Source organism: Bos taurus, chromosome 19, assembly GCF_002263795.3.
Source record: "Bos taurus isolate L1 Dominette 01449 registration number 42190680 breed Hereford chromosome 19, ARS-UCD2.0, whole genome shotgun sequence".
In the NCBI taxonomy this organism is placed as follows: Eukaryota; Metazoa; Chordata; class Mammalia; order Artiodactyla; family Bovidae; genus Bos; species Bos taurus.
This window is the reverse complement of record NC_037346.1, coordinates 39,353,901-39,381,169: the sequence shown is the minus strand read 5'-3', so window position 1 is coordinate 39,381,169 and position 27,269 is coordinate 39,353,901. Positions and strand designations below refer to the sequence as shown.

Sequence of the window (27,269 nt, the reverse complement as noted above, 5' to 3'; positions counted from 1 at the left end):
CCGCCCCCCCCTTTCGCTGCCGCCGCCGCCGCCGCCCCGGGCATGTCGTCCAACTGCACCAGCACCACGGCGGTGGCGGTGGCGCCACTCAGCGCCAGCAAGACCAAGACCAAGAAGAAGCATTTCGTGTGCCAGAAAGTGAAGCTATTCCGGGCCAGCGAGCCGATCCTCAGCGTCCTGATGTGGGGGGTGAACCACACGGTAACCAGCCCCTCCGAGCGCGGCCCCGCGCGTGCTCACGCCCCCCGCAGCCCCAGGGCCCTCGCTCGGCAGGCCCAGCCAGTGACGCCTGCAACCCCTAGCCGAGCCAGTTGCACGCCCACCCCACCCTTGCACGCTGTCCCATCCGGGTGTGCCTCCCCGCGCGCCACGCGAGGCCTGGTGTCACCGACGGTGGCGTGCCGTCGCGTCCTCCCCTTCCCTCCAGCCCCTCAAGCTTCATGCGTCTGGCTTCGGGCAACCCCCAGAGCACAGAGAGAAGGCCTGGGTGGGATGAAAGGGCTTTCATCCCCTCTTCCTCTCTTCTCACCTCGTTCCCGTTAGTTGCATTTGTTTTCCTCCTTGTTCCTTGTAATGGGCTGCCTAGCTCACTGTCCAGTTGAGAGTTAAGTGGCATTAGTCTGCCTGAGTATTCCTCTGTTTGTGGTCGCTTGGTTGATGTGGCTGCTCAGAGTTTCCCCATCCTCCAGACCTCCTTACCACCGACTGGAAATCTTCCCTGGGTTTCCTCTTTTTCTTCTTGGAGATGTATCCACTGGAGAAGCACAGGCTTCCTTGGACCATGGACACTTCACTGGGGTCTTCCTGGGTTAGGGGGAAGGGAGAGTGTAACCATCTGAGAGGAGGTGAGGCCTGCTTATGAGGACCATTCATAGCAGAGGACCTGAATTCTGTGGGGTTCATGTCAAAGATGTTGACTTCTCAGGTGTTGTGCTTTCTATTGTATGTAATGATGGTTAGGATAAGAGGTTCCCTGGATCCTTGGGTAGCTTTGGGATTGTCCAATAGCTCCTGTTAGGAAGTTGGAACGCTGCACAGTGTTTGAGCTGGAGGACTTTGTGTCCTGTTTGTTTGGGGTCTTTCTTCTTTCTCTTCCAACTACATGCTTCTTGCATTCTGACCATTTTATTGAGTCCTTACACCAGAAATGAGGAGAGGAAGTATGAAGACTTGAAATGCCACTTCACCAGCTAAAAGTTTGGAATGAAGAAAATGAAGCTAATGGCTTGAGTTTTCTGTGGATATCAATCAGTTCTGTAGGCTCCCTGACTTCTCGGAGCACTTGAAATTGCCCACAAGACCAAGTGATGCCAAAGGGATGCAGGGCTAGCAGGACTTTTTGCTTTGCTTTACTGGAAGAGCCTCTGGTTGGAGATTGATAAACCATAGTTCCAGCCAGAGTTTTACCTCTAATATGGAAATGCATGAGTATGGTGAGGTCTAATGAAGACAACCAACAAGGTTTCCTGGTCTTGGCTGAGTTACTGTTTTCAAAGACCTCACTGAGGTGAAGGTCCTGGCTAGGGTGGGGAGAACCACTGGTTCTCTGTGGTCTGGCTTTATGCCTAACCCTCTGGGAGCTGTTGTTCAGTCACTAAGTGGTGTCCAACTCTGCGATCTCACAGACTGTAGCCCGCCAGGCTCCTTTGTCCTCCACTATCTCCCAGAGTTTGCTCAGGTTCATGTCCATTGAGTCAGTGAAGCTATCTAATCACCTTATCCTCTGCTGCCCCCTTCTCCTTTTGCCTTCAACCTTTCCTAGCATCAAGGTCTTTTCCAGTGAGTCAACTCTTCACATGGAGCTTCAGCTTCAGCATCAGTCCTTCCAATGAATATTCAGGGTTGATTTCCTTTAGAATTGACCTATTTGATCTTCTCTGGGAGCTGCTTTGATCCAACAGTCCAGCAGAGTTTGTTCTCTCTGCTTCCTGCTGCCTCAGGGGTCATCTGACAATATTGCAAGGGAAACTGGGTCATTAAAATGTGAACCCTATGTCCTTGCCTGGAAATCAATCCTTGATTTTGTTGTGGAGCTTGCTTCTCACTAGAAGGCATCCTGTCTGTGGAGAACTGGTAGTCGTCTGAAAGTCAGGAATATTACTGCTAGTTGGAAGGGACTTTGAGTCCCTTATTTTATACATGAAGAAATGAAAGCCCTAAGTGCAGAATTAGTTCACCTGTGGTCTTTTGCAGAGCAAAAAATGCAGCTCATTGTCCACACCATGGGCTGCATTGGCTGATGATGTGCTTGAATGAGAGGTCTTGTTTTATTTGCCTCCTGTTCCTTGTCCTGCCTCTCAGCCAAGTTCCAGGATAGATGGGAATTATGGTCTTGTTAGAGAACCTGAATGTATGCTCAGATGTCTGTGCCTGTGCCTGCCAGTTCCCTTGGTGTGTATGGTACTTGGTTTCCCATAGGAAGGCAGTGAAACTCTGCTAATGAGGTATCTTAAGATTCTCTTTGACTAGGCAGTCACCCTCTTTCTTTGCTAACTTTTAAGAAAGTTTGTTTGAGAGCTATCTGGGAAGGTATTGACTTTAAGCAAGACCCAAGCCTCTGGATATACTGAGCAAGTGCCTCAGGGGAAAGGTACCCGACACCGCTGTCCTTGACAGGCCCAGCTTTGAAGATCAGTTAGTCAAGAGTTTTATTGCTTCCTCTTGACCTGCAGTAAGGTCTAGGATTTTGTGGGTCCCCATGTGAAATGGAGCATCTCCCCAGAAGACTATAAAATCTTGCAGTTCTCAAGTTTTGCACCACTCAGTTTTGGTGGATTGATAGCCTTTCTTGGAGGTTCCCTTCCTTCAGAGCCCACGGCTGCAACTTTTTGCAATCTAAGTTTATAGAAAAAAAATATCACCTTTTGTTTGTTTCTTTAGTTTCTCACCTCTTTGAGCATTTAGACATTGATGGTCTCTGGCTGATGGTGTATGGTAGATGAGGGATGGATACATCTTTATCTATAGCACAAGTCAGTTACATATTCTCCCATGAGGTGGTTGATTTACTTCTGGGTGGAAAAAGAGGCCTTGAACTCAGTATTGAAACAGGACCTCCTGTCATGGACAAGAGATGCAGCCCCTAGACTTTATGGAGGAAACAGGAAGAAAAGCTCAGAAGACTTTGGATCTGTTAGAGGAGAACTAGTAAAGAGAGAGAAACTAGTGTTTTCGTGGATGAAATACAGTTCAGGGGGCCTGGAGATAGGGACGAGATGGCCTGGGAGAAGTATGTAGAGATCAGAGGAGGCAGACGTGGCTTGATAACCTTTTGGCCATTTTAGGAACTGGTTATGTTTGAAGCCTCACCCCAGTGATCAGAAGGAATAGGAGAGGTTGGTGGTAATTATGTTTAACCATTTGGGAAGCTGCCAGACTGATTCTTGAAAATGACTGTACTATTTTACATTTCTGCCAGTAGTGTATGTGGGTTCTAATTTCTCCAAATCCTGTCAACCTTTGTTATTGTCTTTTTTATTTCAGCCACCTTAGATTTGAAGTGGTATCTCATTGTGATTTTGTTTTCCTTTTCTAGATAGTTAATGATGCTGAATATCTTTTCATGTGTTTATTGGCCAGTTAAGATCCCTTGCCAGTTACTTTTTCGCTCATTTTAAAATTGGGCTATTTATTTTTTTATAATTAACTTGTAAGAGTTCTTTATATATTATAGATTCAAGTTCCTTATCAGATACATGATTTGCAAATGTTTTATCCCATGCTTCGGGTTATCTTTTTTTACTTTCTTGATGGTATCTTTTGAAGCTCAAGTTTTTAATTTTGATGGAAGTCCAATTTATCTATTTTTCTTTGGTTTTGATGAAGTCCAGTTTATTTTTCTTTGGTTACTTGTACTTTTGGTGTCATATCTAAGAATGCTTTGCCAAACCCAAGATCATGAACATTTACTCCTATATTTTTTTCTGAGAAAAACTCAGAGTCTTCTAAGAAAAACTCTTTTAGGTCTAACTCTTACATTTAGATCTCTAATCCATTTTAAGTTAATTTTTTGTGAATGGTATGAGGAACAGATTTATTCTTAAGTCTGCTCAGTTCTCCCCCACATTCTTCCCCCATTCTGTCCACACATTTTCTTTGCTTAATGCAGACCCAGAACCTCCTTTCCTTGCCTTTTCCTTTTCTCCTGCTACTTTAAAAATCTTCAGTAAATATTTCTGCTCTATGAAGCCTTTGGATGAATTTGTCCTTCAGCACACCTTCTCACCTCACAGAGAACACTGAGACTCAAAAACAGGAGCAGAAAAACCAAGGTGTAAAAAGGAGGAATAAACCCAGGGGTGGATTTGTTGGCCCTTGTGGCTCTCTGTTCTTCTCTTTTTTTTCTGGAGTTTCGATCTCACTTGGACCTCCTTGGTCTCGGGAATGTGTTTCCCAACTTGTCAGTTTTCTGATGGTGGCAGGCAACAAATGATTGCCAGTGGTGGCCAGCCCATTGCTGAGCCACCCACAGAACCCTGGCACGTGTCGGGAAGCTTCCTGGGTAGCAATTCCAATGAAGGTCACACAGGGAAGTTGGAGGCTTCTGGAATCAGAAGTTCACCAGATTAGAACTAGCAACTGAATTTTCATGTCCAATCAGATCAGCATAGCGTGAACTCACTACTCCTAAGTTCTCATACAGCTTGTTTTAGCCTCCTCATTATTTATGCTGATGGCTCATAGAGTTGATCATGTGGATAATCCCGGAACCACTTACATGGTGTGAGATACAACAGACTTACCACCCTAATATGTTCTGTTTATCATACTACTCAAATGAGTTGCATTCCGCAAGTGCACTTCTGCTGAAAGTGAAGGAGGTTGGCCCAGAAGTGTGCTAGGTAGTAAAGAAAGGCAGATCTTCCGGAAACATTGCTTTAGTCATAGCCTTTCACACTTCAAAGCTTTTTGTCATTCTCTTTTGTCTACCAAGTGAAGTTTATTCTTCTCTCCTGGGCTTTTAAGACTCTTTACAGTCTGGTCATAGCCTCAATAGCTAACCTTAATCTTCTTTTCCATCCTCCAGACCATGAATCTTTGGCATGGTCACACCAGCTTTGCCATCTCTTCTTCCTAGTGTTAGTCATCTTTCAGTCCCCTTTTTTCTGGCCATCTGTCCTTCCATCCAGCATTTATTGTGTAACTGCTATGTGCCAGCCATTGTTCTAGGGACATAAAAATGGGTAAGATAGTCTCTTCTTTCTCAGGGCTCAGAGTCTAGTGGAGAAATCAAACGTGTAAACAAGTAATTACCCAAGCGAATGTGATAGTTAGGATATAAAGATAAACAGAGGAACAAGTGAGTAGTTCATCCTGGGAAAGACAGGGAAGCTTTCACAGAAAAAGTGTTATTTAGCCATATCTTAGATGATTCCCTTGGCTTTATTCCTTCTTCTGTTTTTGCTGCTATAGTCTATTACCTGAACTATTATGTGTGTGTATATATGTGTTCAGTCGTGTCCAACTCTGCAGCCCTATGGACTGTAGCCCACCAGGCTCCTCTGTCCGTAGGATTTTCCAGGCAAGATTACTGGAGTGGGTTGCCATTTCCTATTCCAGGGGATCTTCTCTTCCCAGGGATCAAACCTGTGTCTCTTGTGTTTCCTGCGTTTGCAGGCAGATTCACTAGCGCCACCTGGGAACTATTCTAATAGCCTTATAAATGGTCTTGCTATCTCTTACCTTTGCCTTTTCCAAACCTCACTTGATTCCAGAATTACCTTTCTATATCATCCATCTGATCATGTGAATTCCTGGACTTAAACCTGAGAAGACTTCCCATTGCCTACACAGATAAGTTCAAGTTATTATATAGTGGACAAATTAAGTTCACATTCAGGCTGTGTGCCTTAGTATAGCTTTGGAGTAGTAATTTTCTCTCTGAGCCTCATTTTCCTTTTCTATAAAATGAGCATAACACTTACCTTGAAGATTATTAGGACAGAGGGAAGGAATGGAAAACACTACCTTAGTCCAGGTAGCTGCCCATAGCAAGGATTGCACAGCACAGTGTCAACAGCCCAGGTTTTGGCACCAGCAGACCTAGGAGCAAATCCTGACTCTGCACATATTGTCTGTGTGACCTTGAGCGAGGTACCTTGAATCTTTTGCAAAAGGCAAAATCAAATTAATAATATTTCATGTGACTATTAAGTATTAGAAATACAGAAGAATATATATATATATGTGAGATGTATGATACATAATAATATAGAGAACTGACCACTTATAGACATGCCATGAATAGAAGCAACTGTTATTTACTAATATTGATAATGTCCAAGGCCGTTCACCTGTCTTTCCTGTACTGTTTCCCTCCACTTCTTCATACCTCGCTTCTATCTGCCGCCCTTCCCCCTGCCCTTCCCCCTTACCAAAAATGGGCAATGTACTTTTTACCTCGGAGGCTTATAGTTCCCACAGCTGGGATTCCCTTCCTTGGGTTTTGTGTTTTGGTCTTTTTTTTTGGCGAACTACCTCTTAGGCCTTTCTCACTTGTATTTCTCTATAGCTTCTTCTAGCAGCCAGCTCTCCCACTCCCAGGCAGACTCAGTCATTTTTTTATAAATTTTATTTATTTATTGGCCATGCTGCACTGCTTTCAGGATCTCAGTTCCCTGACCCGGAATGGAACCTGGGCCATGGCAGTGAAAGCCTGGAATTCCAACTCCTGGGCCATCAGGGAACTCCCAGATCAGTCTTGTCTTAGTCTGCTGTTTCATCTCCCTTTATTCATAACTCTATAGCACTCATCACATTTTATTTGTTATTTGTTGTCTGCCTTCCCAGCTAAACAGAGACCGTATCTTTTCGGTTTTGTATCTGCGGCTTCTGGGACAGTAAGGGCACATAGTAAGGCTACATTGAGAGAAGTAAACTGAATACAAGTTTAGCCGAGTCTCAGATCCGGAAAGACCTTAGATGCCAGGCTAAGGAGTTAAAACTTTACCCTGAGGCTGGTGAGGAGCCATGGAAGGTTTTTAAGCAGGGTGTAACGTGACCTTGTTGTAGGTTCTTCCAGCGTCAAGTGCTCTTGGCAACACCAGGCGGGGCATTAGGTTCCGTTCTAGCCTGATGTGTGAGTGCTGGGACTGACCGTGTTTTCACCCTCCTCTGAAACTCTGCTGTTCTGTTTGCCGCCCCTGTGTTCTGACTTACTTAAATGCCCCTTGACTTCAAGTTTCACTGTATCCTGGGTTTGTCTCATCTCCCCAATAAGAGGATAAGCCTCCCAGTTTTCTGTGCGCAGTGCACACAACGCTCCCTTGCTGCACACACTCTTCTCCCTAACATGAAATGAAGCATGTAGTAGGTATTTCGGCAAGTGCTTGTTCAATTGAAATTGAATAGAACTCTCTGGGGATATAAAATTTAGCACAACTGAAAAAAAAATAGTACAGCTGATCCCTAGAGTGAATCATCTACATGTGGCCCAATGGAAATGAGGGTGAGTCTACACAGTTCAGCTGTATGGATTATTCAGCAATATATTATCTGTTAGAAATTTCCTGCTGTTGGGTTGTGTAGTTGAGAATAAAAACTGACCAACTTACAACTGTTCAAAGTATGCCACACTTTTGAGTTACACAGAAAATTAATAATGAACAACTCTTGTTAGAATAATTCATCCTGGCTAAGAGGCAGTTGACCCCTCGCAAGTGGGTGTTTTAGTCTTTCCTAGTTCTCCCAGTAACAAGCCCTGACCATGGCATAGAGTCTTGATTTTAGCCTAACCCAGATTCAATCAGTAGCAGATACCAGAACCTTCTAGTATAAAATCATACTCTTTGGGCCAGTGGTGAGTTCTTTCTAGGATGGAGGTATAAGCTCGAAAAGGAAGAATTGCATAAGAGCCATGAACTTCTTTAAATATCAGAGCCAGACTTAATGGAAAAAAGGAAGTGGCACAGCTACCATGAATTGTTTCTGTTGGCAGGGAGACAAGAAGTGGAGTGGTTTCCTCTGTAGGCATACACTTAACAATCAGGTTGTCCTGTGAGCACTCCCCGGAAGGATAACTGCAGGGTGGTTTTGTATGTGTCCGTGGTGGTTTAGCCAGTGGTGGACATCTCAGACCTGGATGCTGGAAATTTTAAGCCTACAATTTGATCAGTTTTGACAAATGTACATACCCATGGAGTCATCACCCTAAACAGCACTTAGAACATTTCTAATACCTAGAATTGGCACCTCATGTACCTTTACAGTCAACCACAGGACTGCCTGACCCAGGCTACGTCTTACTGGACTCTCTCACTGTAGATTCTAGAATTTCATATAAATGGAATCATATAAGATGTACTTTTATATCTGTGCTAGTCAGTTTTGCCAGCAGTTTATTTAGGCTCTTGCACCACTGCCAACTTAACACTACTACCCTACGGCCTCTCCCCGTACACATATCCTTCGTTTCCCCAGGAGTAAATTGGGTTTTTCACCAGCTCTAGGAAGGAATGGTTTCCCCCGCCCAGTTACTGCATTAATGTGAACTTCCTCCATCCTCTGACATTTCTAAATAAAAAAGCTTTGGAACATGAAAGGGGCAGCAAATTAAATGGTATTTCCCCCCATTTATGCTCCTGGAGGAGTCCTAATGACTAGGTTATTCCCTCACTGCCGCATGGGGCCTCATTGAGATAATAGGATTTGCAAGGAAAGTATCCGGGAGACCCAAGACTGTACTCCCCCTGCCCCCTATCCATTAAGTCAGGACTAAGGTTTCCTCTCTAAATCCTGAATGCATTAGTGGCAACTGGGTTGAGGGTCAAATGTCAAATACTCTGCTGTGATGGAAGAGGACATCTGTGGCTAATTAGGCCACTAATTGGCTAAACTGGGATGGGGAAGGGCAGGAGCTGCCTTCTCAGCTCTGCACCAGTGGGAGGCCAGTTCCCTGTGCAGCCTCCAGCTCCCTGAAGGGGATGAAAGACAATGAGAAGGTTTGTTTGCAGTGGGGTCAAGGCACCCCTCCCACGTCTCCCCCAGTTCAGTCCAAGGCAGGACGTGGCTTTAGGAATTGGCTTGATGAAAGTAGTTAATCAGGAGAGAGAGAGTGAGCCAGTAGCCAGATGTCTACCTCTTCTGCTCACTTTAAATTTAATTCTTTGGAGGTAAGAGTTACACACCCATATAAATCCACCCCGATTTTTTCTTGCCCCAGGCTGCTTTCTGGAGTGACCTTTAATTTGTATGAAGATGTTCAAAGGCCTCAGTGAATACTCAAAGTATATTGGGTGATATTTATTCCCTGATCCATTTATTTTTGCATTTGATAAATACACTTACATAGTACCCACCATATGCAAATCATGGTGCCAGGTAGCTTGTGTGGAGCCTCCAAGAGTCAGGTGGATGATCTTTGCTTAAAAAGATCAGTGATATGATCTTGCCTACTTATAGTCAAGCAGGCTTGTGAGGTTTATGAGCATTAAATACAATGTGAGGGAGGCTGTGAGATGGCCAGAAGAGGGATACAAACAAAGCTTCAGGAATTCTGAGATGGGAAAGAACATTTATAGTCTGGAGAATCATGAAAAGCTTCATAGAGGAGGTGGGCCTTATCAGGTGGGGAGAGTTACAATAGGTAGAGATGAAGTTGGGAACATATTAAATATTTGAAGAGAAGAACAGAAATAAAGACAAGAAGGGAATCCACGGACATGTCTTTGGTGAGATGGTGGCATCTGTGGTGTAGCAGTTATCTCTCTGAGGCAGGTGGCCTGGCTAAGAACCTCATTTTCCCCTTGCTTTGCAGATCAATGAGCTGAGCAATGTCCCTGTCCCTGTCATGCTAATGCCAGATGACTTCAAAGCCTACAGCAAGATCAAGGTGGACAACCATCTCTTCAATAAGTAAGTGGCCAGCTGAGTGGGTCTTGTAGGCAGTTCTTTCCCTCAAGGCAGAGAGCCTCCCAAAACCTCACCGTCAGGGGGCAAGCAAGCACCTAGCATGGTGTGAAAGCGACACCTGGGTCACAGAGCTGGAAGACTGGCTGGGAAAACGTGCTCATTATGCGCCTCTCCCGCTTGTGCTGTCCTGTCATCTCGGTCCTCCATCAGCCTACCTTCAGTGTCCCTCAGGACTTGTGGCTCACGCAGGCTGATTCATCCAGGGCCAGTCTAGGTAACAGTGAGCTGCCCAGGAGCTGAGGTGTCTAGTACGAGGCTGACAGCAGTGGCCCTATCTTGATCTTAGTCTGAGGCAAGAACTGCCAGGCATGTTCCTGACCTGGGATGCAGCCAAGCTCCTTTCTTTCCAACTAGTGTGTGAACCACAGGCTGAGCATGGTGCCCAGGGGTGCTATCTAAAATCGGTTTTCCCAATTTTGCTCATTGTGGCTTCTTGGATTAAAACTGGTGTCTCAGACTTTGATGGAGCAGCCATTTCCCTTGGCACAGTTTGGGACCTCCTCTAAGCCTTGTAGAGTCTCTTCCATCCTTCTGTGGGTCACCCAAGAAATATGTGGTGTTCACACTCTCTTCCTTTCTGCATTTGAATCTTGGTTCCACTCTCCATTGTCCTACAGTCCCCACCACCTCACCAGCTGAATTCTGTCACCCCACCATTCCCAGACTGTTAGCCCAGAGGAGAAGCTTGATTTGAAAACATCTATTAGTGGCCTCTCTCTGGCATAGTGAGTAATAACATTGTATTCTAGAAGCTGTCTGTCTTCATAGCTGTGACTTGCTAAGTGGCCACCTGTATAGAAGAAAAAACTGTTTCTCTTCTATTCTCACACAACTGCTTATTTCTAACACCAGATAAGTGGGTTCTCCCCCACCCCATCAAGCAATTCTGTAGGACACTAACAAGGTGTCCTGCAATTCAGTTCAGTTCTGACTCTTAGCGACCTGAAGTTAGCATCAGGTCTCAAAGATTAAGGACTGAGTCCTGCAGACTACCCCCCGACCCCTGCAGATGCCAGTCTCAAGTCCAGGTTGTCACTTGTGCTCTGACCTATTTGCCGTATAGGTTGGCAGTTCCCACGACCCTCCCCACTGGGTTGGATTACTTTGCTTGAGTGGCTCACAGAACTCGAGAAACAGTTTGCATGCTAGGTTACTGGCGTATTATAAAAGGATGCAACTCTGGAACAGTCGGGGGAAGAGAGGCATGGGGCAAGGTATGTGGGAAGGGGCAGGGAGCTTGCAGGCCCTCTCCAGGTCCACCACCTGCCCCAGACCTCGATGTGTTCACCAACCTGGAAGCTCCCCAACCCTGTCCTTTTGGATTTTTGTGGAGACTTTTATAACAGCATGATTGAGGAAGTCATTGGCCATTGGCAGTTGGTTCTGCCTGCAGCGCCTCTCCCCTTCCTAGAAGTCAGGGGCCTGGGACTGGAAGTTCCAACCCTCTAGTCCTGGTTGGTTCCCCTGGCCATGAGCACCCATCCTGACAGGTGTAACAGAAGTCACCTCATCAACATAAATTCAGGTGTGATTGAAGGGGGTTTGTTACAAAGAACAAAATACACCTTTATTGCTTACCACTTAGCAAATTCCAAAGATTTTAGGAACTCTGTGCGAGAAACAGGGACAAAGACTAAATATGTATTTGTTATTACGTTCAATATCACACCACTTAAGGAAGGAGAGGCAGCCCTAACCTCTGGGGCAGGAAAAGGGGTTGTTCTCTGCCAGAGGTCAGGGCTCAGGAGTCGACCGTGTACCACATTGTACCAGGGGTCCATGGTGTCCACCACCGCATTGACATTTTGGCCTAAAGTGAACTTCCAATATCTTTGTTTTTTTCTTTTTTTTCTTTCTTTTCACTGATTCCTTTTGTCTTTTCAACAACTGTTTATGTGCTAGTTATTAGACTGCAGTGCTGTTTACTATGAGACAAGGACCTGCCTTCATGAGAAGCCTCTACTTTTTATTTCCTTGAAGTCTCCCATCCTGGAGTAATCAGAGGGACATATTTCTTTTTTTTTTTTCCCACCTCAGTTTTATTGAGATATATTTGATATACAGCACTGTCTTAAGTTTGAGGTGTCCAGCATGATAATTTGACTTATATAATTCATGAAGTGATTGTCACAATAAATTTAGTGAATATCCATCATCTCATATAGATATAGAATTAAAAAAAAGAAAAAAATTTTTTCCTTGTGATGAGAATAGAGGGACGCATTTCTGAAAGGGAGTTCCCAAGTAAGTGGCTCTTGTCAAGATGGAGGGTTTGGAGGAGGCATCCCTTCAGGTAATTCTCTTCCTTCCTGAAAGTCTATGCATTGGCTGAGGAGTGGGGAAGACATAGATTGGTGCCAGCAGCCAGCAAACAAGGCTTCCTAAAAAGATAGGATCCCGGTCAGTCGACTTAGGAAAGCACCTACCCCTTCCATCCTAGTGGAAGCCAAGGGCAGGACGTCCTGCGTGTAACCGTTTTCAGGATGTGTTGATAAGAGCCTCCCCAGAGGAGAGGGGTCCTTTGATGAGAAAAGGCTTTCCCTTTAGCAGTCAAACTGACATTTACCTCATAGCAGCTGTTCACATGCAGCCACCTTTCTGTAGCAAGTTCAGGACTTATGAAGGAGGGCGCACACTCAGTCTCACTTCTCTGCAGGGAAGGTTTTTTTTTCCACTTCAGTGTAAGTTTTATGGAAAGATAGCACATACTCAGCAAAAGTACGCAAGTCATAAATACACAGCTAGATTAATTTTTTACAAGGAATTAAGGAATGTGCACAAGGAATGTGAAGTTTTTAAACTTTAACATGCTCAGAATCACCTGGAGTGTGTGTTAAAAATGCAGCTTTCCAGACTTACCTCCAGAATGTTGGGGGCTACATTTTAAGCACTGCAGATTGTTCCGATCCAGGTGACGTGTGGACCACAGCTTGAGAAGCCCTGATGTATGAATTAGAGGAGCAAGGAGTTCACAGAAACACGTCTCTGCTTTTCCCCAGAGAGAACCTCCCCAGCCGCTTCAAGTTTAAGGAGTACTGCCCCATGGTGTTCCGAAATCTCCGGGAGAGGTTTGGGATTGACGATCAGGATTACCAGGTATGGAATGTCTTTGAAAAATCAGGAGGGTTAGAGAGTGGGAGGCAGGGGGCGGTGGCGGGGGGAGGCAGGGGGCGGTGGGGGGGGCGGTGGCTGGGGTGGTCAGGAAGCCACAGGACAAGTGGAGGAAAAAAATGTGCTACTATTCTTGTGCTGTGTCTTCCTGTCAGGTCTCACTCCACCCAGGCAGTCTTTGTCCAGTGCTGGTGGGCTCTTGGAGGAATGAGGGCCTTAGAAGTACTTCTGATGGTGCCTCCTAGGTTTAGGCTCCCCTCCCTCAGAGGGAGCGCAGGGGGAGGGAGAGGGGTCTGTGGAAGCTGCTTCATTTTAGTCTGACATTCCCAGTCTAGGCTGAAGAACCCTTCTCCTTCATAGTTTGACTTAAAAGAGAGAGAATTGTTGCTAGCAGGAGATGAGGCCTCTTAAAGCAGATAAGACAGATTAGAAAAGGAAGACTTACTTCAAGGGTAGTGTAACTTCTTGCCAGATATGAGTGCCACCTCCTAAACTTGTCCCCTGTTCTGACTTTGGGAGGGGGCTAGGCATGCAGGAAGCTGCCCCTTTTAGGGGGTGATCATGTCACAGAGGCCTTTGACCTATTGGAAGGAATCAGTCCCAATCAGTCCCAATCAGGGACATTCTAGTGTGACTCACCATCTGTGGCTTCTGTTACTTCTCCACCTAGCACCTTCCTTGGACTTCTTCCTCTGGCAGACAGCCTGGTGTTGAAGGTGGGAGAATTTTCCACTTCACTTGTGTAGCAGTAAAAAATATAGCTGATTTTCAGTTGTCTGTTGGGGGGAAAGAGGAATGCACAGCCTAGTGAAATATAAAATGGATGCCCGCATCTTGGATAATACTGTCATTCCTCCCACCCCGCTCCTGGAAAGTCTTTCACAGAGTAGAGCACAAGAAACAGAGTCTCCTCCCCTCTCCACCGGCTCCAGGGGGCCTCCTGAGGAGGAGGGATAGGGGACGTGAGAGGCAGGAGGGAGGCCAGGGCCTTGAGCAATCAGGAACGGTCATGTTCAAGAGGTGGTGGGCCGCCCTCCAGCCCCTCCCGTTGGGACCAAACCCTGAACTGTCATGCCCTGATCAGAGCATGAGGTTTTCTGAAAACTTGCCATTAGTGCAACCCTAGGTTGTTGGGGTATCTCCTTCCACGGTGGCTCTTTCCCTTCCCTTTGGCCATCTAACCACATCTTGTTTATTTCTCTAATAGTCTTGTGGGCAAATAATTGTGCTCAAGAGTGGAAGAGGGGCAGGGAGGATGGTGTTCAGGGAGGGGACTCTGCTCTGAGACTACCAATGACTGAGAGAGGCAGGAGATGCCACCTAGAAATGAGGCAGGGGTGGAACTGCTCTTGTCCATCCTCTGTCTTCTGACCTACCAGAGGTCTTTTCCAGGCATCTGATTGGTGAACACATTCCTTTGGTTGACTCACACCTTCCCCTACTCCCTCCCTGCTTGAGGGTTCTCCTGCTTCGGATTCTGATAGGAGTGGGGCCCTGGGAGGAGCAGGGACAAAGCCAGAAAAGCTCCCCAGGTTTGCCTCCCAGCTCTGGGCAGACAAGCAGGAGTTTGAGGTGAGGGGAGAGGTGTTGGGCAGAGCAGTGAGGACCAGCTTCCTGCCTGAGGAAGAGATTTCTAGCATGAGGGTACATAACAGAAAATAAAGACAATTCTATCCACTCCTTCTTTATGCTTGATTTCTTGAATATCTCCTAAGCGTTGTCTTCATCACCCCCGAGAGACGGGGGAATCATCTCGGTCTGCTCCCTTGTGTTCCAGGTGAGGGAACTCAGGAGGAGAGAAGTGCAGTGGCTCTCCCACGGTCACGGTACCTGTGAGCGTCAGGATTAGAGCCCAGGCCCCTAACATCCAAGGCTGAGTTTTAGGTTCTAGAGCAGCTCTCTAGGATCAGAATGAAAAGAAATATTTCACAGTCGGTCCTCTTCTCATCACAGTCAAGGATTAGGAGCAGTGGGTGAGGAACAACTCATGTCTCTCTTAAGGAAGACTTGGGAGAGATGTGAATTTCCCAAGAGAAAGGGGGCAGGTAAGGTCTCATCTGCCTCAGTGCTATTGGCTTCAGAGCAGTCTGGCCCATAAGAGAAGACTCAGAGGAAAGGTCAGAGTCCTTGTTTCCCCTCCCAAGACCAGCTTTTGTCTTGGTCCATCAGAATTCAGTGACACGCAGCGCCCCCATCAACAGTGACAGCCAGGGCCGGTGTGGCACACGATTCCTCACTACCTATGACCGGCGCTTTGTGATCAAGACTGTCTCAAGTGAGGATGTGGCTGAAATGCACAACATCTTAAAGAAATACCACCAGGTATGGTGAGTCGTGAACCTCAACAGCAGAGGATGGGTTGGAAGAGGGAGAGGAGCCTCCGGTAGAGCTTCCTGGGGAGGGCTGGGTCCTCTCTGGTAATGGCGGGTGCTTCCTGATAACCAGGCACTTGCCCTACCCTGGGGCTGTGTTTCTGTGGGGTGAAATTCCTCCTTGAGAAAAAGAAGAAAGAAATGAAGGTGTGTTATGGACGCAGTCCCAGCTGACCAGCTGTTTCTCGTCAGAGTTGGGGAGTTTTCACCCTCTGGCACCTGCCTCATTTCTTCTGAGAGAGGTCCTGTCAGCTCAGCAGGGCCGCTGCTTTTCCCATTCCCTCTAGCCTCTCTTCTGGAACCTGTCCGTGGGAAGAGCAGGGGGTGCCTGTCTGAAGCCTGCCTGGGTCTTCAGGGAAAACTGGCTTCTCTGTGGGCACCTGAGAGGTGGTGCAGGGGCCCTCGGGCGTTTGGGGAGTTAGAGCAGAAAACGCTGGGGTCTGGCATGAGCGAGAGTGGTGAGTGCGAATCCCTTCTGTTTCCCAGATGGCCGCCTCACAGCCCTGCCTCTGCACCCCATCTCTCCCCTCCGGCTTCCCATATCAGGCTGGCAGAGAGGATGCAAGGCCGGGATCAGTAATTTTCCTGCAGAATCCCAACCGTATGAAACCAAAGGGGCTCTGCACGGCCTGCTCAGCCTCTCAGTCTGCCTTCTAATTGGGGGCAGGGGTGGCCTTGCCTTTTGCAGGTCTGAGGAACCCCATGACTTCACAGAATCTGGTTTGGAAGCCACTAGTCTAGAGGCCAGAGAAGGCAATGGCACCCCACTCCAGTACTCTTGCCTGGAAAACCCATGGACAGAGGAGCCTGGTAGGCTACAGTCCATGGGGTTGCACAGAGTTTGACACAACTGAAGTGACTTAGCAGCAGCAGCAGTCTAGAGGCTGGACTTCCCTTGTAGCTCAGTCAGTAAAGAATCTGCCTGCGATGCAGGAGACCTGGGTTTGATTCCTGGGTTGGGAAGATTCCCTGGAGAAGGAAATGCCAATCTACTCCAGTATTCTTGCCTGGAGGATCCCATGGACGGAGGAGCCTGGCAGGCTACAGTCCATGGGGTCGCAAGAGTCTGGACGGAGGAGTCTGGCAGGCTACAGTCCATGGAGTCGCAAGAGTCGGACACGACTTAGCTACTAAACCAGCACCAGTCTAGAGGCTAGAATCCCAGGGGGCATGTGAGCCTGGGAAGAGCCCTGTCTGCCGGCACGTTCACCTGTTCCTTTCCTCCTTTCCTTTCTAGTTCATAGTGGAGTGTCACGGCAATACCCTTTTGCCACAGTTCCTGGGCATGTACCGCCTGACCGTGGATGGTGTGGAAACCTACATGGTGGTCACCAGGAACGTTTTCAGCCATCGGCTCACTGTACATCGCAAGTACGACCTCAAGGTAAGAGCTCTGTGTTTCCCAGCTCTGTGGCCCTCTCTCCCCGAGGCTTGGAGGGGCTGCAACTGCAACTTCCACGTGTTGGGAAAGCTGAGGCATAGGTTTTGGTGTGGACAAGTGGCTCTAGAGTTGGTACTCCTAACCCACTTGAGCCAAAGGCTGTCTCGTGTCCAGGTGACAGCGACAGGAGGCTATTCAAGCCCCAAATGTCTCCTATTTATGTGCAGTGAATGTTCTTCAATTCCTGTCAGGGGGATGTGCACACTGAGGGCAGCAGGGTGGGGACAGGCTATGGCACACACACCCTGGCGGCTGTCCAGGCCTCATGGACTGTGCACAGGCACATTTCTAGACACAGTGAAAAACACACTTGTGCCTGTGAACCACAGTGCTCTGCTGTTCCCGAACCTGGCTTCCTGACCCGGGTCCCTCAGACCCCTCTCCCTCTGTCTGCCACGGCTGCACTGGCCTCCTTTCTGCTCCCACGGTGCCCATGCTCTCCACACCCCCAGCATCTCCCAGAGGCTGCCTGCCATTGTTTCCCTCCCCGCCCTCTTCTCCATGTCCACCTTCCTCCACCTAATCACTTCCTACTTAGCCTTTCAAGCTCAGCTCAAACATCACTAATTCCAAGAAGCAGGCTTTGGCCAAACCCCTATCTAGTCTAGACCCTGGGCCTGTACTGCATGCTGCACAGGTGAGAGAGTCCTGCCTGCTCACCTGTAGCACTTTGCACTATTGTAATTAATGGGTTAATTAACTGTGTAACTCCTGCTTACTGTCTGTCTCCCCTGTTAGAAGGAGAGCTCCTTAAGGGCAGGGACTGAGTCTCTCAGTTCAGCCCTATTTCCTGAGCACGGGTCTGGTTATAGTCAGAGCTCTGTACAGTCTGTGACAGAGGAAGTGAACAAGTTGCTGCCTCCTGGCCCCTCTAGGAGTCTAACCAGTCTACTTGAGTTCACCTGCTGCCTCGCCCTAAAGACTGGTCCATGTTTTTTTTGCTCAGCGGAATCTGCCTCAGCTTGGACTTCTCCTGACAGCTCTTATCCTTTCAGGGTTCTACTGTTGCCAGAGAAGCGAGTGACAAGGAGAAGGTATGTGGGGTCTGTGCTCATCACTTGTGGAATGGGTCACTTGGAATCAGAAACACCTTCTCCCACCCCTGCGGTCCCTTCCTCTGCTGCCGTCCAGCCTAGTTCCTAGACATGCAGTCTGTGGGTGTGAAGTACTGTGTCTCTAAGCTCCTGCCTGTCCTCATCCTTGGCCTAGGCCTTGGTCACCAGCTTTTCACCTTTGCCCTTGCTGGGTTCTTCACAGTCCTAGAGGGCTGGCAGCTTCCATCTCAGCCCAGCCTGAATCAATGAGTGGCTACTTGAGCCCTGAGCTCGAGGTAGCTCAAGCCTGGTGGTCCAGGCCCAGAAGGAAGTCCTTTGATCAGTCCTCATTGCCTGACTCCTGCCACCTACTTGCCATCTCTGCCTGTCTGAAGCTGGGAGTGTAGACTCCTGGACAGAGCTGTTGATCAGCAGGTTGGCCGTCTTTGTGCCAAGGACCCTTTCCTCTCCTGTATCATTGCCCACAGCCTTGCAGGTGAACAAAGCAGGCCACCAGCCTAACACTGCTATTGCTCTCTCAGGCCAAGGACTTGCCAACCTTCAAAGACAATGACTTCCTCAACGAAGGGCAGAAGCTGCATGTAGGAGAAGAGAGTAAAAAGAACTTCCTGGAAAAACTGAAACGGGACGTAGAGGTATGTACTTACCCATGATTTTACTTTGGTTGAGCTCTTGTCCCCAGAACAGAAGCCTCCTTAACCTTAAGGAAAATTGAATTCACCACTTCCAGGAGTGTGGACAAGAGGAAGGTAGTGATTTGAGCCGTGTGGGTAAAGCTAGTGCAAGTACACATTCCATTTGGGAGGACACAGTTTGTGCTGGCCGAACCTGTGCAACTCAGTTTGAAGTGCTTTCCCTCATTTTTTTTCTTGTCTGTTATAACCTCCTTTTGAAACTCCTCTGCAAGCTTCCTTTCTGGTGTTATCCCCATAGTGGAGGAGGCATCCAGGTGTCAGAGTGACAGGAAACCAACTATTAAGACCCACCAACCGTGCCTTTCTCTGGCTCAGATTCTCCACTTGCCTTGCAACTTTCTGGTTGGCAGGGGACTTCCTGTGGAGAAGTTCTTTGGAGAGGACACGTGCTAAATAATGAATGTGATATCTGCACCACTTGATAACTTGGTGCCTCCTATTTTAATAAATCGGGAGCCTGTTCATTACAACCAAACTGTATAAACTTTAGAAAATGTTTTTTTTATTGTGGTAAAATATGCATAACATAAAATCGGCCCTCTGAGACTGGTTCTGAGCAGCGCTCAGCACATCACACGGTTGTGCAGCCACCGCCACCATCCGTCTCCAGGACCTTTCATCTTCCTGGGTGAAAAGTCTGTGCCCGTTGCCTCCTCTTCCGTGCCCCCGGCAGCCCCATCCTACTCTGTGTTTATGAAGTCGACTGCTCCAGGGATCTCTTATGAGTGGGTCACACCGTGTTTGTCCTTTGTGTCTGGCTTACTTCACTTGTTCTTTGGAAGGAATGATGCTGAAGCTGAAACTCCAGTACTTTGGCCACCTCATGTGAAGAGTTGACTCATTGGAAAAGACTCTGATGCTGGGAGGGATTGGGGGCAGGAGGAGAAGGGGACGACAGAGGATGAGATGGCTGGATGGCATCACTGACTCGATGGACGTGAGTCTCAGTGAACTTCCGGAGTTGGTGATGGACAGGGAGGCCTGGCATGCTGCGATTCATGGGGTGGCAAAGAGTCGGACACGACTGAGCGACTGAACTGAACTGAACCGAATGTCTTCAAAGATCATCCATCTTGTGCTTATTGTCAGAATGTCCTTCCTTTTTTCTGAGGCTGAGTAACATTCCGTTGAATGCATGCACCACATTTTGTTTACCCATTCATCCATTGATGGACACTTGGTCTCTAGTTAAGATTAAGTAGTTAATCTAGTTAGACGTCTCCAGAGAAGCAGAGGAGGATGTAGATAGCTAGATATTTAGTATAAGGAATTGGCTCACAGGATTATGGAGGCTGACAAAAGTCCCAAGATCTGTCTGCAGTTGGCCAGCTGGAGACCCAAGAGACCTGATGGTGTAGTTTTAGTCCAGAGGCCAACAGGCTCGAGACGCAGGAAGAACTGACGTTTTTTTCAGTCTGTGTCTGAAGGCAGGAAGAAGACTCATGGCCCAGCTCAGAGGCAGTTAGGCAGGAGGAGTTCCCTTTTACTCGTAGGAGAGTCAGCCTTTTTATTCTTTTTGCCCTTCAACTGACTGACTGAGGCCCACCTACCTTAGGGAGAGCAATCTGCTTTATCAGTTTATCAGTTCAGATGTTAATCTCATCCACGAGCACCACCCCAGACACATCCAGAATAGCATTGGACCACATTTGTGGGCACCCAGTAGTGCAGTCAAGTTGACACATAAAATTAATCTCCACTCATCGTTGTGAATAATGCTGCTGTGAACGTGGGTTTTACAAACTTCTTTTTGTTAGGCATCTGTATCTTAGCCACCCCCTATTGTGGTTGTCGTCCCATGCTCTTTGTTCTTCTCCAGGTTATGGAGTCCTAGCTCAGGAGACTTGAGCACAGTGCTGTTCCCAGTGCTTGTATGGATGAGGAATGCACAGTGCAGCATTCCATTCTTCCCTCCAGCTCACCATGGCCTCTCAGTCCCAGATGGAATTGCCTCTTCCCTCTTCGTGCAGGGCTCCTTCTGCTTTTACTCCTGCAGGCTCTACCTGCCTGACTTGTCTTCATTCACTAGGATCAGCCTCGACTCCTTTCCTCAGGGAGGCCCTCTTCCCACTGCTGGACTCACACAGCTCCTTGCCCTGGTGGAGTGACTGTCTTCACCATTAGACATCGAACTTGTCCAGGGCAGAGACTCTGATGTCTTGTTCTCTGCTGTGTTTCAGAGTGGGAGAATTAAGTTGAAGGAGTGCCTTTTCTCCCCTTTCCAGATGCTAATCTGCCACGCCAAATGTCCCGTGTTAACCTCTGCCTTCCGCCTTTCCTTCCCCCACCTCCATAGTTCCTGGCCCAGCTAAAGATCATGGACTACAGCCTGCTGGTGGGCATCCACGACGTGGACCGGGCAGAGCAGGAGGAGATGGAGGTGGAGGAGCGGGCCGAGGACGAGGAGTGTGAGAACGACGGCATGGGCGGCAGCCTGCTCTGCTCCTACGGCACGCCTCCAGACAGCCCGGGCAACCTCCTCAGCTTTCCCCGGTTCTTTGGACCTGGGGAATTTGACCCCTCTGTTGACGTCTATGCCATGAAGAGCCATGAAAGTAAGTAGGAGCCTGTGCCTGCCAGGCCCCTCCAGCCCTCCTTCCACCCCCTGCTTCAGGCCTGTTGTTCAGATGCCCTGTGGGTGCCTGAGCCTCCACCTTATTAACTGCTGACCCTGGCCTCTTTTTGCCTCCGGCTGCCATCCAGGGTCACCACCAGTAACTCTGTCTTCTGGGGCCCTGAGGTCCTTCTCTCAGGCCTTTCTTCACCTCTGTGCGTGTCCTGGATAGCTGAGGCCTGGTTGGCTCAGGTTCATGGGAGGGACAGAGCCTCCTAAACAGTGTCATGTCAACCCCACAGGGTAGCTGTGAAGATCAGATAAGATGAGAGCTATGAAAGCTTCTAAGAAGGACTCCATGGGTCATTTCTTTTCTCAGATTCAAAATGACAGGGATGAATCTGGATGTCGTATCTGAAGGGTTAAGGACACAGCTGCTTTCTGCCCTTGTCCCTGCCTCTTCCTCCTTTCCTGCTTCCTCTCCCCCTGCAGGTGCCCCCAAGAAGGAGGTGTATTTCATGGCCATCATTGATATCCTCACACCATACGATGCTAAGAAGAAAGCTGCGCACGCTGCCAAAACAGTGAAACACGGGGTGAGTTCTTCCCGTCTCCGTCTAGGCCCGGGTGGCAGGCCCTCAGGCCCCCAGGGCTCCTGCTCAAAGGAGACTTTCCTGCCCCTTGGCCCTGCCTGGGTGCCTTGTGTTCTCTCTTTGCCATCTACACCCCATCCCCACGCTGCAGCTGGCTGAAATGCCCAACTTGTTTTTCCCCAGGTTCTCTGGCTCCTTTCCCCCAGGCTGCTGGGCATGTCGTGCATCTTGTTGACTGCCAGTAATAGCTTTGTTTACATGCCATGCTGCTCCCCAGAGGCCTGTTTCCCCATGGGCTTCAAGCTACTGTTCTCCAAACGGGCCCCCACAGAGCTCTGGAGCCTCTCTGCCGCCTCCCCACTGCCTTGTTCTTGCTTCAGTGGGTGCAGCCCTGGGATTGTGAATCAGCAAAGCAGGGCCAAGGCACTTGTGAGACATGGGAACGATTTCTCAAGGTGGCCCGCCCAGCTGGGGGCGGGGCAGTGCCACCTCCTGATACGGGCCTCTGTGTATTACAGGCGGGGGCCGAGATCTCGACTGTGAACCCTGAGCAGTACTCCAAGCGCTTCAACGAGTTCATGTCCAACATCCTGACGTAGTTATCGTCTACCTTCAGCCAGAGCCAGCGTGCTGGATGTGGGGTCGGGGATTGGAAGAGAGAGAAGGTGTTATCTGGGCTAGATGGGAGGGCGGGGAGCAGAATGGGGGTCGGGGAGGGCTTTAGCAAGGTGACTGCAGCCTGTGACATTGAGAGAGACTCCAGCAGGAGGGGAGGGGATGTGCCATGCGTGCGTGTGCTCACAGGATGTAGCCTCATCTGCTTACCCTTGATTTCCCCGCCTTTGACCTAGGTTAAAAAGGTGTTTCCTTTTTGTTGCCTTGTAACGTTGTAAGATACCTTGGGGCTAGAGATGATTTTCTGGGTTTATTTGGGGTTTGTTTCTGAAATCTCATTGCTCCAGATTTGCTATTTATAATGATTTATGTCATCACCCTATCCACCATCCCCGTCCCTGCCCTGCTCTCCGTTCCCTCAATTAAAGAAGCACGCACAGACCCAGCGAAGGGTCCTCTCAGAGCAAAATGCTCTGGTGCCGGAGAAGAGGTTAGACACCTCGGCCCTGCTGCGTTTGATCTTGTCTGGTTGACTTAGTTTCATGGAGTATTGTGCACAGCTTCCTCTACCTTTCTGGCCTTAGCTCCAAGTGAAATGTTACATAGTTCCTCCATCTAAACGCTGTCCCTCCCAAAGGCGTGCTCCAGGTCAGCATCAGGCATCTTGGAGCAGAATCAAAGAGCTCAGAGGGGAATGAGTTCATCCTCACGGGATGGTCAGGGGTTGGGGGACCACTGGTTCTCAGAGAACCCCATGATCATCACCCAAGCCCCAGGCTCTTTGCAGCCCCTGGAGTGCAGACATCATCTCTGTGAATGAAGCCTGTCTCCCACTGAGTCAAGAGGAACTAGAAAGCACCTCTGGATATAACAGGACCCTCATGCTTACATGGTTATTTCCCCTTGAGAAAACTCCAGAAAAGCTGATGAGTATCAAATGAGGTCTTGTGCCCTCCATCCATTTGCTTCCTTCAGATCTTCTCCCAGGCATTCTCATTTGTAGGTGAGCTTTTAGCCAGGGCCTGGGGCACTCCTTACAGAGATACCTCTTCAAGCCCCAAGGCTTCCATGCAGTAATGTGTCACCTGGATGGTTGTGGCCAGCAGGAATGGTGTACCCCACCCTCCCCTTTGGAGTGTGCCACCCAAGCCTGAGGTTGCTTCTGAGTCACTTGAGGATCTGACCTGGGAAATACAATTTGGAGGCCTGATGTGCAGTTCAGCCTGGCCCAGCCTTGGAGCTGTGTTTCCTTGATGCATAGACTTTTTGCATACCTGCCACCACAGGCCTCCTCAGGAGTGGCATCTGGCTGCTTCCTTCAGGATCTCTACCACCTTCTGAACCTGCTACTGAGGCCTCAGAACTGCGTCCTTTTGTGAGGCCATCAGAGCAGTCTGGCCTGGTCAGGAGAGAAAACAACTCTGTGCTGGGGGAGGTACATTCCTGCGTCTTCTCACCTCCTCACCAGGAACTGGGGACTTGGGATGAGATGTGGTGAAACTTGTAGATAACTGCAAATGGAAAGGAAGTTTGTGGAACCATTTTGAATGAATGGATTGGCTTCTTAGGCTTTCTTCAACCTGGCCAAGCTCAGCTTCTGAAGCAGGAACCAGCAACATCTCTGTGCCCGATGCACAGCATTTAGGTCAGGGAGGAATGGAAACCATGTTCTTGGACTCTACTGGGCTGTCGGAACCCTTCTGGAGAGGCAAATGGGCCAGACAACTGCCCTGACCCCCGAAAGGGGCTGTAGGTATCTCTGGACGTCAGCAGCAAGATCGCGAAGTGACTTGGGAAACTTGTACCAAGTGGCTCATGGAGAAACAGATTTCACTTAGGGAGGGGTTAGTAGGAATAATGTCTGGACTTGATTTCCCCATCTTCTAATCAAGAATGAAAATTTGAATCTGCTCCTGGTCGGGCCCAGCAACTCCCGAGCTTGGCAGGCTGTCCTCTCGGGGCCTCCACAGCCCTGGGCTCTCTCCAGCTTCCTGCCATTTGGTCTGCTGATCATGTCCCTCATAATGTGTATGAAAAGTGTAACCAATTGTTCCCAGTTAAAGGTGAGCTACCAGATATCTAACTTCTTTAACATTGAGTTTTTGTGGGGTGTGTGGTTTTTGTTTTTTTTTTTTTTGTATATTGTTTACATTTTGAGAGGTAGCATTCTGTTTTAAATGCTCTTTTTGTTTTTCTGACAGTATTGTTGACTGGGTCAAAACATTTAAGCTGTGGTTTGGTGGATTTTAAATTTTTTTTAAAGGTCATTCTCTGCTATCTTCAAAACCTTGGGTTTGGTCCTTTAATTCCTTTGGCATTCAAATATCTGAAAGCTATTTATCTTGGTTTATACAAGGTTTTTCTCTTCTTTTTGTTAAGGATGAAGATGTTAAATTTGGTTTGCAGTTTGAATGTAGAGAAAGTGAAGTGATCCCCAAATTTTTGTCTGTCCCTGCTTTTTTCCCAGTCCTACCATGCCTTGTCTGGGCAGTAGAAGGCGTCCAGGGGCAAGTGACTACCCTCACCATCACTCTGGAGCCAAGAAGAAAAGCTGAATGGTTTTATGGCATCCCAGAATAATTTGGGGTCTTGTAAGAACAAAGGCGTAAGAACAGGACACAGCTGCCTGGATGGGGCCTGGTTGGGGATAAGGGAGGATTCTTCTCCATTCTCTCCCTCTACCACTTAACTAGTCACAGCTCCTCCCATCCTGCCCCTCTTCTTCTGAAAGTCTGTGCTGAGAAAACTCTCATCTCCTAGGTCTCCCCACCAAAGCGAGAGTTCCCCTGAAAACTCCACCTCAACCACTAGAAGGCGGCCTCTGGCCCTGGTTCCTGTTAATGAACCACTGAGTCTTCATCCCCCAGTACGAGCTCCTTCCCTGTGCCTTCCAGTGTGGGGGCTACGGGGCAGGCTAGGAAGCCAGCAGTTCCAGGGGCACAGCCCGAGGCAGTGCTCCATGTCTCCTTATTTAGCTCAGGGGTTACTGGTCTGTGGCATGTGCTACAAGTCGCCCCTGTGGCTGAGTGGCACTCCGTAGGTCCCCACTACAGGCAGCTTATCCTCCCTGCTCCCTCTTCCTCCTTGCGTTCCTCTTGCCTGTTTAGGCCTCACACAGGTTCCCTGGTAGTGCTCAGGGCTTGGGACTACATGCTCCTGCCCTACTTTCCCCTCTTCACAGTCTGCCAGGGTCTGCCCCGAGAGGTGGACCAAAGACCCAGGACTTTTCTCAGTAGCCAATCCCACCCTCCTCTAATTGTCTTTTTATCAAGTTGAAGAGAAAATTTCAGCAATCCCCAGCATTTGAGCTACTCAAATGTTAGGGGCCAGAAGGGACGGTGTGTTTAAAACCACCCTTAAAAGGCTCTGGCCTTAGACCTGTGGCTCCCCCAGTTCCAGGGACCCCACATCTTTCTGGCAGAAATGTGGGGAGGGGGCTCCAACCTGAGCACAGGAATCAAAGGGAAAACATTCAAACTGCCCCCAAATCTACCAGCCATCTCCAGGGGCTCTGTGACGCAGCCCTGGCCTTCTGAAATGTGACACTTAGGAAAAGTGTCTCCAAAGGGAAGAGGAGACCTGGCTGTCCCTGGCGATCCTTTGGAGGCTGGGGGAGGAAACTTCCAGAGGAGTCCCTTCTCCTTGCTCAGAGCCATTTTGGGAGGAAGTGGGAACCAACAGCCTTTGGGGGTAAGGCCTGGTGCCACTCAGCACACCCAAGCATCAGGTCAGGTCCTTGTAGTAAAAAAATGTGAAGTTTAGATTCAGATTTTGGGGGAGCAGGATAAACTACCACCCTACCACGTGTGTGACTTCTCAATTTCCCACTGCAATTTCCATCTTTTTAAATAGGAATTTTCAACCCCCTGTGCTTGTCTAATGTCTGCTCGGAACAATTCGAGACCCTGTTACTGTTTTAAGATGCATGCATGTTAGAAGATGAATCTCCAACCCGGGGAAAAAAATAAAACTCAAAAAAGCTTTGTGTACACACTTGTTATATGTGAGTCCTTTGGAAATAATCCTTTTATCTTTTTCCTAATTAGAAGGTTTTGGTCTCAGTTTCAGGGACTGCTTGGGCTAAATCTGGGCTTGAGTTTGAGTAAGAGTCAGGACCTTTGGTCACTCATTTTCAGATGCTGTTAATAAGCAGTGACTAAGGTGGTGCTTAAGAGACATGGATTCAGTAGGTGGGTTTGGAAGATCCCCTGAGGTGGCAATGGCAACCACTTCAGTATCCTTGCCTGGAGAATCCCATGGACAGAGCTTCCAGGCGGGCTACAGTCCATAGGGTCACAAAGAGTCAGACATGACTGAAGCGACTTAGCATGTACATCTGCAGGGCCTGTGCCCCTGGAGGGTCCACCTGTCAACCACATTTACCCTCACCCTTGCCCTCTCAGAGGAATGGACAAACTGCCCACACTTCCCCAGTACGTACAGCCAGCACTTGGTGGAAGCCACACATCTGTCCCAGCTCTCCCTTGACTAGCTATGTTGACTTTTAACAAGTCACTTCTACATGCCTCCAGTTCTCCACCTAGACTTTTAGCTTAAAATCTAGTGGTTCTCAAGAGTGTGGTCCAGGACCACACCTAGGAACTTATCAATCCTCAGGGTCCTCTGCAGCTTGGGACGAGAAACTGCTTTATCAAGCCCTCCTGATGATTATAATGGAGGCTAGAGTTTAGGAACTACTTGCTTATTAGGGGATCTGCAACAGGTTGCAAGCTGGAATCATTTGGGGAACTTTTGGGAAAAACAGGTGTCCAGGCCCCTTTAAAAGGCCAAATAAATCAGGGATCAAAATACCTGTGTTTTGGAAGCATCCTAGGTGACTAACATGTAGCCAAGATTAAGAAACTCTACTGTGTAAGGATATTACTTATGGATACGTGGCCAAATTTCTACCTGAAACAAAGAC

At 48.4% G+C, this 27,269-nt stretch overlaps 1 protein-coding gene and 1 long non-coding RNA gene across 3 annotated transcripts; one reads left to right on the top strand and one right to left on the bottom strand.

Annotated features, from left to right (window-relative positions):
• Nucleotides 1-42: 42 nt before the first annotated feature.
• PIP4K2B (phosphatidylinositol-5-phosphate 4-kinase type 2 beta) lies at nucleotides 43-26,334 on the top strand. 2 transcript variants are annotated; one of them, NM_001192196.1, is made up of 10 exons: nucleotides 43-201; nucleotides 9,755-9,852; nucleotides 12,909-13,005; nucleotides 15,190-15,342; nucleotides 16,630-16,776; nucleotides 17,829-17,867; nucleotides 18,410-18,523; nucleotides 20,880-21,138; nucleotides 21,630-21,733; nucleotides 22,249-22,361. In NM_001192196.1, exons 1-10 carry the CDS (start codon nucleotides 43-45, stop codon nucleotides 22,327-22,329), a joined length of 1,251 nt encoding a protein of 416 aa, NP_001179125.1. In that variant the 3' UTR covers nucleotides 22,330-22,361. The 2 variants fall into 2 exon arrangements, with proteins under 2 accessions (NP_001179125.1, XP_010814457.1); XM_010816155.4 differs by lacking the exon at nucleotides 43-201 and adding an exon at nucleotides 6,590-7,447 and having other exon boundaries at nucleotides 22,249-26,334.
• On the bottom strand, nucleotides 9,848-15,254 carry LOC112442661 (uncharacterized). The gene is made up of 3 exons (XR_003030901.2): nucleotides 13,660-15,254; nucleotides 12,476-12,849; nucleotides 9,848-12,290 (listed from the first exon to the last, which is right to left on the bottom strand). It is a non-coding gene; the product is annotated as an uncharacterized lncRNA (long non-coding RNA).
• Nucleotides 26,335-27,269: the final 935 nt, after the last annotated feature.